The following is a 13,416-nucleotide window of genomic DNA, read 5'->3' on the forward strand; positions in this document are numbered from 1 at the left end:
TTCCAGCTACTTGGAAGGCTGAGGCGGAAGGATCACCTAAGCCCAGCAGGTGGAGGCTGCGGTGGCTGTGACCGTGCCACTGCACTCCAGCCTGGGTGACAAGAGTGAGACTCCGATTCAAAAAAAAAAGGAAAAAATTCAAGAGTCAGAGCCCTAACTGAAGAAGTAAGACTACAAACACGGAAGATTGGTGACCCAAGCCAGTACATTTTGATGCCTGCTGAATGCACAGACAGTAGGTCACACAACCAATACAAGTGACATTGCCAAGCCTGGACCTCACGTATCCTATCTCAGTCCAACCTGTAGGCTTCACACCAGTTTTTTTAGAGTGTGAAAAACTACAGGGAGCACCCACCATGGTACCTGAAAGGACATAACATGGAATCAATACACCCAATGAGCAGCTATTTTATCATTGCCTAATTCTGTCATATTTCTTTAGCAGTTCACTTTACCCTCTAATCATTAGCCAAGGACGGAACTGATTTCTCAGAGGTAGCTATTTATAATTGCTTTATAACCCCCTCTCCAGCAAGTTAACTTAATCAGTTCTTCATGACCTTCATGACACAAACCCCATCAACATGGCAACTGTCATGTGACTAACCCACCCATCTGCCTGCTGTTCATCACCTGACATTAGTACCTGTGTGTACCTGCCCTCTGTGATGATGTGGAGCAGACCACCACCCAGTCACCTTAATGACCTTCCCCCATCAAGGGGAATGTTTAAAAGCATTCAACCTCAAGCAACTAGCCACCATTGCTTTGTTAAACTCTGATGTGTCTGCGTGGCTCTTTGAGCTATGGCCACCATGTTTCCTAGCTTTGGCCCCCTTCCCTACCTTGGGGAGGTGAATCTCTCTCTCTCCTTTTCTCTCTTTCTAATTTAGTTTTTAAATAAACTATATGTTCCAGTCTAACTTCTGTGCAATTCTTTGTATCCTTTGTGGCACCAGATTGCAAACACCAGACACCCCATCCCCGGCAGGTCTGACCGGACATTCTAGAGGTCCCTCTGGGATATATATACATATATATATATGTTTTAACCTAACAGGAATCCTAGTGCCTAGCATGTGGGTTGGGTCACATCCACATCTGTTCTTTTGTTTGTTTTTGCTTTTATTTTAGAGACAGGGCCTCACTCTGATGTCCAGCTGGAGTGCAGTGGCATGATCATAGCTTACTGCAGCATGGACCCCTAGGCTCAAGCGATCCTCTCACCTCAGCCTCCTGAGTAGCTTGGATTACAGGTGTGAGCTACCGCACCTGGCTGTGCACCTACATCTGACTCAGCCCTGGGGCTCTACCTGGGAAGAAGTAGGAACCAGACCAGTCTCGATTTCTGTGCTTTGTACTGCAGCCTTCATAATTCATGCCTTCAATGGAGGCCAGCACTCTCCAGGAGGTGGAATTGTGCCCAGAAGAGGAGAAAGAGCAAGCCTCAGCCAAGGGTGTTTTCTTCAAGAGGATTCTGCCTTGAACAGTTTTTTCCAGTTTAATTTCGATGACATCAAATTTCTTTTTAAAAAATAGATTTCTTATTAGATTTGAAAATAGCCCACATCCATCAACCTCCTATTAAATATAAATGACCCGAGACCTGTAATACTCAGATCACTCGAGAGGCCTCAGACTCCTAATAACAAACTCCAGATTTTAAACACAATTTCTTGGCTTCTCTTGCCCACATAATGCTCCAGAGAGACAGTGAGCGCTCACTTCCGACTCCAGCTGTCTGCCCTAATGGACTGAGCTCAAGCATGAAGTCAGGGGTCGCACTGAGAGGTTGACCTCGGGACTCAGGGCCGGACTCACAGCAAAGACAATGGAAAATGTAATCAGAAGAGATGGTGAGGACTGAGTTTCAGAAACACATTTAATTTTTGTTGGATGAAGAAGTAGGGCTATACCCACTGAGTATACATGAATGAGCATTAGGGTCTCTGGCCTGGCCACGGCCTGTAAATCGGCCCACCCGGGGGCCAATGGGCAATGGTCAAATCATTCCCAAATGGTCACTTTCTCTCTGCTTGCCTTTCTGTTCTCAGCCTCCCCTCTCTCTTGAAAATGATGCCTGCGTGGGGTTGGACCTTTCTCTTATTCCAAGTGCCTCTCCAGAGCTGTGGAGGGAGTGGCCGAGGTCAGGGGGCTCAGATGATTGGTAAGAAATGCAGAGCTTTGAGCAAATTCTCCTCCACCAGTGGCCACATGCCTAACTTGCTTCCCTCCATTAGAAACACATGAGAACTGGGCATGGTGGCTCACGCCTATAATCTCAGCATTTTGGGAGGCTGAGGCGAGAGGACTGCCTGAACCCGTAGATTTGAGACCAGCCTGGGCAACATGGTGAGACCTTGTCTCTACAATTAAAAAAAAATTTTTTTTTAATTAGCTAGGCTTGGTGGCACACACCTGTGGTTCCAGCAACTTGAAAGACTGAGGTGGAAGGATCACCTGAGCCCAGCAGTCAAGGCCATGAGTGTGCCACTACACTCCAGCCTGGGCGACAGAGTGAGACTCCTACTCAAAAAATAAAGAAACGCACAAGAGTTGGGTGCAGCGGCTCATGCCTGTGATCCCAGCACTTTGGGAGGCAAGAGGATTGCTTAAACCCAGGGATTTGTGACAGCATACACAACATAGCAAGACCTCATCTGTACAAAAAAAATCAAAAAATTAGCCAGGCATAGTGGCACGCACCTGTAGTCCCAGCTACTCGGGAGGCTGATGCGGAAGGATTGCTTGAGCCCAGGAGGTTGAGGCTGTGATGAGTTGTGATTGTGCCACTGCACTGCAGCCTGGGCAATAGAACAAGACCCCAACTCAAAAAATAAATAAATAAAACAAACAAGGAAGCTTGCCATCACAATGAGAGTTTGAGCTGAGCCAGACCTAATCATCGCCCACACAAGAGCTTTGGGTTCATAAATATGAGTCCACCTGTGAGTGATTTTCCCTGAGTTCAGTCAGGCCCTTACACACCCACTCCTAGCAAAAGGTGTAGAGGACAGAGAGGAGCGGCCCGGCCAGAGAAGTCAGCCCTCCAAGGGATCGCAGGCATGTGTAGTCTCATGGAAAATAGCCCATCTGATTGTTTTCATGTTCTGAATGCTCTCGATCAAAATTCTCATTGGATGTTTGAATGTGTCCAGGGTTTGTATCCAGGCCAGGCAGTGAGAATTGTGTTTCGCAAGAGAGACTCAGTTTTGAAATGTGGGCCTGCAACCATCTGCCACTACACATGGTTTAACACTTATCCAAACGAGCACGCACGTTGATCTGTGCCCTGAGCAGGATGTGACTCGTCTGGATGCAGCGAGACAGCCCACTGTATTTCCAGAAGAGAGGTGCAGCGAGACCTTTGGAAACTAGTCCTGCCTTGAACAACACCTCTGTAGTGTCGCCAGGAAGAAGCAGGTGAAGGAGCATACAGAAATATATGTCCCTAAATGGAAACTCCAGAGAGTTCTGTGAATGACGTGGTCAGCAGACCCCGAACAAGTCAGTGCACATGAGTGTGGGCTGACTACGAAGAAGACTTTTTGAAAGAAATTCATGACGCGCATGCCTCAGAAAAGCTAACTTTCTAACAAGACCGAGGAATTCAAATAATAGTCGCAATTTCTCCAGAAGGAGCACTTCAGAGAATTCATTTATTCGTTCATTCACCCATTCACCAACATGCCACACCTGTGAATGCCAGGAACCCTTTGAGCACTCTTTCTCCCTGTTGAGGATTCAGTAGGTGATAACACAAAGGGAGTGGCCCAGGTCGAGAGACCTCAGACTGGTAAGAGATGCAGAGCTTTGAGCAAATTCTCCTCCACCACTGGCCACATGCCTGGTCCTGGTACCTGGTCCAGTGGCGGGGGAATGAGGGCCACCTAGAAGCCCAAACTTCACCTACATGCAGCCTACTTATGTAGTAAATCCTCATCTATACCCCACAACTCTATAATAAATAAATGAAGTAATTAGAAAAAAAGAAAAAGACAACCACCTCTGTCCTTGTCCATTTTAGTGGTCTTTCAGGAACAGTCTGGCTTAAAGAGGTCCCATCTGGGTCCATGCTCAGATACTCAGTCATGGCCCTTGACGTGCTGGGCAACAGGCATTTGAGGAACTCAGCATACCCTCAATATCACCCTGCTGACACCCTGTATCCCTTGACTGCTGCTGGGATGTCCCAGAGTCTCATTTTTCTTTTTACCTATCAAAGAGAATAAAGCTGGTTTTCCCCCCTTTTAGCATCCATTCAGTGTCTTATCTTGTAGGACTGGAAGAACCCAGCTCCTCTGACCTCCCATCTCTGAGTCCAGTCTTTGCTTTTTCTCTAAGTCCCAAAGGTATACTATGGGGATAAGAAGAAGAGAAAGGGCACCCTCATTTCAGACAGGCAGGAGCTTCAGCATGGGCTAAAGGAATCCAGTGGCCAGACCCAGTGGAATCAATCTCCAAAAATCATCCCCATCACAGGATCTAGTGAGCCCCAAGGTACAATAAAGGGCAGAATAATGTTAGTAGGCACAACACTGAGTATAAGTACATCCCATTTAAGATTTGCAAGGAAAGGAAAACAAACTCGAGGAGCCTTTAGTGGTACAAGCCCTGCTCCGACTCCCAGTGAGACTTACTTCTGCAGGTTTTCTTATCTGGATTCAGGACAAAGCCTTTCAGACAGCGGCAGGAGTAGGAATGATCTGTGTTAACACATTCGTGCTGACATCCATGATCAGGTGAGGCGCAGTAGTCTATCTCTGGAAAGAAAGAAAAATCGTAAGAATGACGAACAAAACAATAAAGTTAGCATATGGAAACCAGGGATTTTTCAGTCTTCATTGTTCTGACACAGGTAAAATCCTATGCCTCAAAGACTCATGCCATGAAGGGATCTCTCAATAAAGCTATTTCCATGCTTAGGGAGATTCCTCCCCTACACCCCCATTAAGAGAAACTTCTTGACATATTATAAAATGTTTATGCAACAAATAAACTTTTGTGAACATGATTTCTTTGTCTTGGTTGGGTGGTGTTTACCAGATTACAGGCTGGGAAGAGAGAGCCTGAGTGTTTTATGGAATTTATGCAATTTAAACAACTAAACTGGCCAGGTGGGGTGGCTCACGCCTGTCATTCCAGCACTTTGAGAGGCTGAGGCAGACTGATTGCTTGAGCCCAGGAGTTCGAGACCAGCATGGGCAACATAGTGAAAACTCATCTCTACAAAATCAAAAAATTAGTCAGGCATGGCGACACCCACCTGTCGTCCCAGCTATCAGGAGACTGAGGTAGAAAGATCACTTGAGCCCAGGAGGTTGGGGCTGCTGTGAGCTGTGATCATGCCACTGCCCTCCAGCTTGGGCCACAGAGTGAAATCCTGACTCAAAAACAAAACAAAACAAAGCAAAACAAAAAACCCAACAACTAAACCTTCCCAGTCAAACTTCAAACTACTTAAACCCTCAAACACTGAATCAAGCATTAGGCTACAAAATCACAACCGGGAAAAAATAAGGCCTAGGAGTACAAAACATCTCCCTTCCTCACTGGACTCAGCTGCATGTAAATAGAATCTTTATCTCAAGATTTGTGGTCAGAGAACTTGATCTCCAGGTGTACACCAATTTAAACCAAAACATTCAGGAAAGAAGAGTTTTATGAAATTTGTTATCATTGAATTTTATTATTATAAGTATTTAACAATTATGGAAAGACCGTTTTATTGAAGGATCTGAACAAAGTATTTTCCCATAGTGGAATCTGGATGTACTGTTTAAAACTGCTTGAAATAGCCGGGCTCGGTGGCTCAGCCTGTAATCCCGCGCTTTGGGAGGCTGAGGTGAGTGGATTGCCTGAGCCTGCGGGTTCGAGACCTGCCTGGGCAACTTGGCGAGCCTTCATCTCTACAATAAAAAAAAAAAAAAAAATTAGCAGGGTGTAGTAGCGCGCGCCTGTAGTTCCAGTTAGTTGGAAGGCTGAGGCGGAAGGATCGCCGGAACCCAGCAGGTCGAGGCTGCAGTGGTTGGGAGCGGCCACTGCACTCCAGTCTTAGTGTCAGAGTGAGACTCCAACTCAAAAAAACCCAAAAAAACAACTGCTTGAAATAAGTCTTAAAAGAAATCTTTGTTTTGATGAGAATTTTTATTGTTTTAATGAACATTTGAGCTACATAAATAATTTTCACAATGAGGAATTTGTTATACATAAGTTTTCCCAGTCCATACCAAAGGAAATAAATTGAGTAAGAGAAAGACAGACAATACTCTTGAAATAAAAAACATTAAGAAGATGCCAATTCTTCCCATTCTTCCCAATTTAAACTCATGGAAATTTTAAGCAAAATATACAAAAATGTTTTTGGTATATCTATTGAGATGACTCATATGGTTTTTGTTTTCTAGTATGTTAATATTGTGGATTACATTGATTGAGTTTGAATGTTAAACCAACCTTGAATTCTTGGGATAAATCCAACTTGCTCATGATGTATATGATCTTTTTATATATAATTAGATTTGCTTGCTAAAAAATATTTAAAGAGCTTTTGCATATATTTCGTGAGAGATATTTTGTGTGTGGTTTTTTTAATGTCTTTTTTTCTGGTTGAGTATGAAGATAATGCTGGCCTCACAGAATGAGTTGAAAATGTTCCCTCCTCTTCAATTTTCTGGAATAATCTGTGTAGAATTAGTATTAGTTCTTCTTCAAATGTTTTGTAGAATATTCTAGTTAAGCCAACTAAGTCTGAGGTTTTCTTTGTGAGGGGTTTTAAAGTACAAATACCACTTCTTTTAGTAGATAGAGGTTTATTCAAACTAATTATTTATTCTTGAGTAAACTTCAATAGTTTGTGTCTTTCAAGGAATTTGTCCATTTCATCTAAGTTCTTAAAGTTATTGGCATAAGTTTGTTCATCATTTTTCTGTATTATTCGTTCAATGTTTGTAGGATCTGTAGTGAAGTTAACTTTCTCATTCCTAATACTGGTAATTTGTGTCTTCTCCCTTTTTTTCCCTGACTAGCCTGGCTAGATGTTTATCAATTTTATTGATCATCTAAAAAAAATGACCTAATTTTCTCTATTGATTTTATGTGTTCTATTTCTTTTATTTTAGCTTAGATCTTTATTATTTCCTTTTTTTTTGAAGTCTAATGAAAAAGTGTTAACTGTTCATTCATTTATTCAACAAATATTCTTTGAACATGGATAAAAGAAGAAATAATATTTTAAAAAAGAACAGTGTGGGAGGTACCCAGAGTTGTGAAGAAGAAAATAATCAGGGAACACTGCTGAAAACAATAATATCATTTCACATGTTCATGTCCACTCTAGTCTGTACATTTGTCCCCCTAAACTTCACACTGAAATTGGATCTCGTGTTGAAGGCAGAGCCCAATGGGAGGTGTTTGGGTTGGTAATGGGGGGGCAGATCCCTCACGAATGGTTTGGTGTTGTTCTTGAGGTAACAAGTGAGTTCTTGCTGGCCTCATTCATTTCTAAAGGTACACAGGTAGGGCTCCAGAAATATGTTTTTGACTTAACGTACCCCATACAATTCCACACGCCACCCCTTCCCTCAGCTCTGGTGTCTCTAAGTTGTTGATACTCAGGGATTGAAAAGTAGGAGGTAAGTTTATACTTCCAAAGGTTTTGTGCAGGTGTACCCTGCTTTATGTAATGGATGCATTTTAGAAAGTTTGTAGGTATGTGAACTTTTTATGAATTAAAAACTTATTTTGTCATTGATGTATACTTCAGAGATGCCTTATCGTATTCTAAATTGCTATTAAAATTCACTTTAAAAAATGATGAACCCTAGGCCAGCTAGGTGGCTCACACCTATAACCCCAGCACTTTGGGAGGCTGAGGTGAGAAGATTGCTTGAGGTCAGTAGTTTGAGATCAGCCTGGACAACATAGTGAGATCTCCCTCATCTCTACAAAAAAAAAAAAAAATTAGCCGGGTATGATGGTGTGTGCCTATAGTCCCAGCTACTTGGGAGGCTGAGGCAGAAGGATCGCCTGAGCCCAGGAAGTAGAGGCTGCAGTGAGCTGTGAGCACGTCACTGCACTCCAGTCTGGGTGACAGAGTGAGACCCCAACTATATAAAAAAAAAAGCTTTCTCAAGTGACCCTCCCTAGAGAAGGATAATAACCCACACACAATCCCTTATGTGGTCTGACATACCTTTATATATTTGCATTTAAAAGAATCTTTGGCCAGGCATTGTGGCTCATGCCTATAATCCCAGGACTTTAGGAGGCCGAGGTGAGAGGATTGCCTGAGTTCACAGGTTCGAGACCAGCCCGGAGCGTGGTGGCACATGCCTGTAGTTTCAGCTATTTGGAAGGCTGAGACAGAAGGATCGCCTAAACCCAGCAGGTCGAGGCTCCAGTGGCCATGAGCATGCCACTGCACTCTAGCCTGGGTGGCAGAGTGAGACTCCAACTCAAAAAATAAAATGAAATTAAATTAAAGAATCTTTTTGCAAAATGCATGAGGATCCTCAGTTTACAGAGTTTCATGTTCAGATTTTGGAGACTGAAATTAATTCTGATTTTTATAGAACTAAATCAAATAGTTAAAAATCAAATAGAACTAAACAACTCAAACAAAGAATGAGTAGTTCTCTGCAAACTCCCATTCACCTATCCTTCCCTCCCCCCAGAAGAAACCACATTTGATTCTTTTTGGCTCAGCAATTTTCTGGTTCTTGTGTGGAGTTAGAGCTGAAGCCCACAAGCCACAGAACTTCAATGAAAACATTTCTTGAGCCCTGTTAACACAGACGGGCACAGGCAGGCTGAGTCAGCATGGAGTAAGGTGGTCTGATCGTCAGCACACTCAGCGAATGCTGGAAGAACACCCCCACATGTGGTGGCCCATAAAAGAGAGCTTCATCAAAGTCCTTGAATGGTGATGTTGAGACAGGGTGGCCTATGGTCTCAAGACACATCAAGAAGGGGCTGACAGAGGAGGAATGAGGGGAGACAGTATCAGATCCTGTGACACCATCATATGCGAATCGATGCTTGGGAGATTTCCATGCCCACAGTCCTGACAGCAATAACATAAAATGTTCGTGGGTGCAAAACTTACTTGTGCATGTTTTTTTATCTGGGTTAAGAGCAAATCCTTCTTGGCACCGGCAAAAATAGGAGCTATCCGCATTTATACACTCATGCTCACATCCGTGGTTTTCTGAAGCGCAGTAGTCCACAGCTGTAGAGAATAAAACACATTCAGAATTAGAAATGCAAACAAAGGGAAAGGAATGGTAGGATAGAGGCATATTGTTAACAAATATAAGTACACATTAATATTGTGGCCTCCAAAAGAATTTAGATCAATAAATATGAATCTAAGACCTCCCTTTCCCTTCTCCTGCCAAAAAAAATTAGGAGTTTATATCAGGCAATTCATATCAAAAGACAAACTAAAGACTATATGAACAATTGTATTTAAATGTTAAAGAAATGCAAATCATCTGGGTGTGGTGGATCACACCTGTAATCCCAGCACTTTGGGAGGATTGCTTGAGTCCAGGAGTTTGAGACCAGCCTTGGCAACATAGCAAGATTTCATCTCTATAAAAAGGAATTAGCCAGGCATTGTGGCACACACCTATAGTCCCAGCTACTCAGGAGGCTGATGGAAGGATCATGTGAGCCCTGAATGTCGAGGCAGCAGTGAGCCGTGATTGTGCCACTGCACTCCAGCCTGGACAACAAAGTGAGACTCAGTTTCCAAAAAAAAAAAAAGAAAGCCAAATCAAAATGATCACAAGTCACACTTATACACCCATTAAACAGGAAAAAGTAAAGATGAGATAAAACCCGACAGTGTCAAGGCAGCACAGAAACAGTTACTAAAGCTTGGAGGCATTATTGGTCAATAGAGATCCTTTTGGAAGGCAACTTGGCAATGTTTACCCTGAAACTGTGACCCAAAGAAATAAGTTTTTTTTTTTAATTAAAAAAAGTTTTTTTTGAGTCGGAGTCACACTGTCACGGCCACCACAGCCTCAATCTGCTGGGCTCAGGTGATCCTTCCACCTCAGCCTTTCAAGTAGCTGGAACCACAGGCGCCCTCCACCTCGTCCAGTTGATTTTTTTATTTATTGTAGAGACGAGGTATTGCTGAGTTGTCTAGGCTGGTCTCGAACCCCTTGGCTCAGGCAATCCTCTCACCTCTGCCTCCAAAAGTGCTGGGATTACAGGTGTGAGCCACCGTGCCAGGCCAGAAATAACTTTAAAAAATAGATGATATCACTATATGCAATAAACTATTATTGCACAATAGCTGCATTATTTACAATGACAAAAAATTATAAAAAATAAGATGATTGCTTAATAAGGATAAGTGGTTTAGTAATTCATGAGAAAACACACTGGCTGATTTCTCATTAATTCCACAAATATTTACTGAGCACCTATTATGGGCCAGGCCCTGTTTAGATGCCAGGGAGAGAGCAAATAACAAAACAGACAAAAATTTCAACCCTTCAGAAGTTTATATTTGGGGGTGATGGTGGGGGCAGGAAACAGGCAAAAAATAAAACCATAAGTAAACAGCATAGTATGTTAGAAAATAAACAAGTAAGCCGGGCTCGGTGGCTCAGCCTGTAATCCCATGCCTTTGGGAGGCTAAGGTGAGTGGATTGCCTGAGCCTGCGGGTTTGAGACCCGCCTGGGCAGGCGAGACCTCATCTCTATAATAAATCAAAAAAATTAGCCGGACGTGGTAGCGTGCGCCTTAGTTCCAGCTACTTGGAAGGCTGAGGCGGAAGGATCGCCGGAGCCCAGCAGATCGAGGCTGCGGTGGCCAGGAGCGGCCACTCCACTCCAGTCTGGGTGACAGAGTGAGACTCCCACTCAAAAAAAAAGAAAAGAAACGAGTATTCTAGAGAAAAATCAAACATCTAACAGAAATAGGGATGGGGGAGGGTTGGCGGAGAGGACAGGGTGGAATTCAGTGGAGGCGGTCAGGAAAGGCCTCTCCAAGAAGTGGGTGATGGCACTGAATGAGGTACGGGCCATGAGGATGTCTGGGAACCACCAACACAAAGGCCAGGAGGTAGGAAGATCCCTGATGTGCTGGGGGATCAGCAGAGGCCAGGGTGGCTGGAGCAGGGAGAGAGGTGGGAGAGGACAAGATGCAGGCAGGAGGGACCCGTGGGCTGCTGTAAGGACCTCAGCTTCCACTCTGAATTGGGAGTTCCTTCAGGGTTTGCAATGGGGAGTCAAAAGTAGACTAGAGAGGGCAAGTGTGGGAGGTTCCTCCAATAATCCCAGCCAGGAAGGGTGGAGGCTTCAATCAGCGTGGTGGGTGGGAGAATTGGTGCTCTGGGGGTTATGGGTTGAATTGTGTCCCCCCAAAAGATATGTTGGAGTCCTAGCCCCTCGAACCATACCTAGGGATGTGGTCTTGATGGAAATAAGATGGGATCATCAGGGTGGGCATAATTCAAAATGACTGATGTCCTTATAAGAAGAGATTAGCCCTAGTGATCCAAACACCTTCCACCTCTGGCCTGGGGGTCAGATTTCAACATGAGTCTGGGGGAGCCAGACAAACCATCTCCAAACCAAGCATGGCCCTAGCGAACGAAAGCACAGGGTATATGTCAAAGGTGGGGCTTATAGGATTCTTGCTGGATTAGAGGCAAGAGAGGAGAAAAAGAGTAAGGAAGGTCGACTCTGGGAGAGGAGATGGGGAAGGAGCGGGTGGAGCCTGTTTCGAGGGAGAAGATCCGGAGTTCTATTATGGCACAAGGCAGCCATCAACATTATCATCATTGTAATGATGCCATCATTGTAAACAAGAAGACAAAATTTGGTGGAAAAAAGTAGATCTCGAAATTGCGTATTGACAGTGATCATATCCAAGCAAAAAACATAGCTCTAAAACAAAGTCTGGAAATTAGAAATAAAAATATTTTCTGTGTTACAGTAGCAGGGTGACGGATTTTTTTTCTTTAAAAATGTTTCCCATAGCCAGGCACAGTGGCTCCTACCTGTAATCTTAACACTTTAGGAGGCTGAGGCAGGAGGATTGCTTGAGGCCAGGATTGTTCATCACCAGCCTGGGCAATATAGTGAGACGTTGTTTCTACAGAAATTCAAAAAATTAGCCTAGTGGTGTGTGCCTGCAGTCCCAGCTACACCAGAGGCTGAGGCAGAAGGATCACCTGAGCCCAGGAGGTTGAGGCTGCTGTGAGCAGTGATCATGACACTGCACCCCAGCCCGGGTGACAGTGAGACCTTGACTCTCTCTCGGTCTCTCTCCCTCCCTCTCTCTCTTTCTCTCTCTCTCCCGTCTGCCCCCCATATATATATGAGCAAAACCATGCATGGCATGTTTAGCATAATAACAAGAGGCAAAGAAAAAAGCTGAAGATATTTAGAGGGCAGTAACCTGTGCTATGTTTATTCTTTTGCTCCCAAGCTTCATTAAGTTTCAGTCTAAATACCGTTTTTGTAACTTTACCTCCCTAAGAGTTCTAACAGCACCTAACCTAACATGTGTGGGTTAAATTTACAAGTCATTATGGTGGGAACAGGGCATTCATGTCGTCTCAGGGTCTGAATGTCACGGGGCATCAGCCAGTTGCTGGAGTTAAGTCATAACATAAATAATGAGCTAGCACCAAATCCTTCTAAAAGTGCATTTCTCATCTCTCAAGAACTAATGGATCATTACATGAATGAATGGAGACCGGGGGAACATTGAGATAAGGTGTCCCAAGCCTTGGAATATACTCCAGTCTGTGTCACAGGAGTTGGCCATGCCATGGCCCACGTGGGCCTCTGTTAGCAGTCGGTAGTTCCCACCTTCAAGCTTCTCACGCAGGGCCTGACTCAACATCTTGACAATCTCCCAACCCTTGATGTCGGTGTCTGCTGTCAGTCACCCCATCCTACCTGTGGCCAGCCACTTCTTGGCATCCCCTGCAAAGAGAGGAGCTGCTGATTGGACTTTGATGGTGCTACAGTGACCACAGGAGTGGTCATGTCACTATACCTAAAAGACAGAAACTTGGCCGGGTGTGGTGGCTTATACCTGTAATCCCAGCACTCTGGCAGGCTGAGGCAGAAGGATTGTTTGAGTCCAGGAGTTCAAGACCAGACTGGGGAACATAGTAAGATCTCATTTCAACAAAAATCAATAAATTAGCTGGGCCGGGCTCAGTGGCTCAGCCTGTAATCCCAGTGCTTTGGGAGGCCGAGGTGAGTGTATTGCCCGAGCCCGCAGGTTCGATACCCGCCTGGGCAATTTGGCGAGATCTCATCTCTACAATAAATCAAAAATTAGCCAGGTGTGGTAGTGTGTGCCTGTAGTTCCAGCTACTTGGAAGGCTGAGGTGAAAGGATCGCTGGAGCCCAGCAGGTCGAGGTTGCAGTGGG

General features: G+C 44.3%; 1 protein-coding gene across 3 annotated transcripts in view; it reads right to left on the minus strand.

The window, feature by feature from the left end:
- MATN2 (matrilin 2) overlaps positions 1-13,416 on the minus strand; it is a 144,500-nt gene that overhangs the window by 47,425 nt on the left and 83,659 nt on the right. For 2 of the 3 annotated variants that reach the window (XM_008057660.2, XM_008057661.2), the window contains exons 5-6: positions 9,110-9,232; positions 4,644-4,766 (exon numbers count right to left, since the gene is read on the minus strand). In XM_008057660.2, coding sequence (XP_008055851.2) covers positions 4,644-4,766; positions 9,110-9,232 — 246 coding nt within the window. The remainder of the gene's footprint in view (positions 1-4,643; positions 4,767-9,109; positions 9,233-13,416) is intronic. The other variant, XM_021712129.1, reaches the window with a different exon arrangement.

The sequence above is a fragment of the Carlito syrichta genome, unplaced genomic scaffold, assembly GCF_000164805.1.
Source record: "Carlito syrichta isolate Samal-C Ts95f unplaced genomic scaffold, Tarsius_syrichta-2.0.1 Scaffold303102, whole genome shotgun sequence".
NCBI classification, from domain to species: Eukaryota; Metazoa; Chordata; class Mammalia; order Primates; family Tarsiidae; genus Carlito; species Carlito syrichta.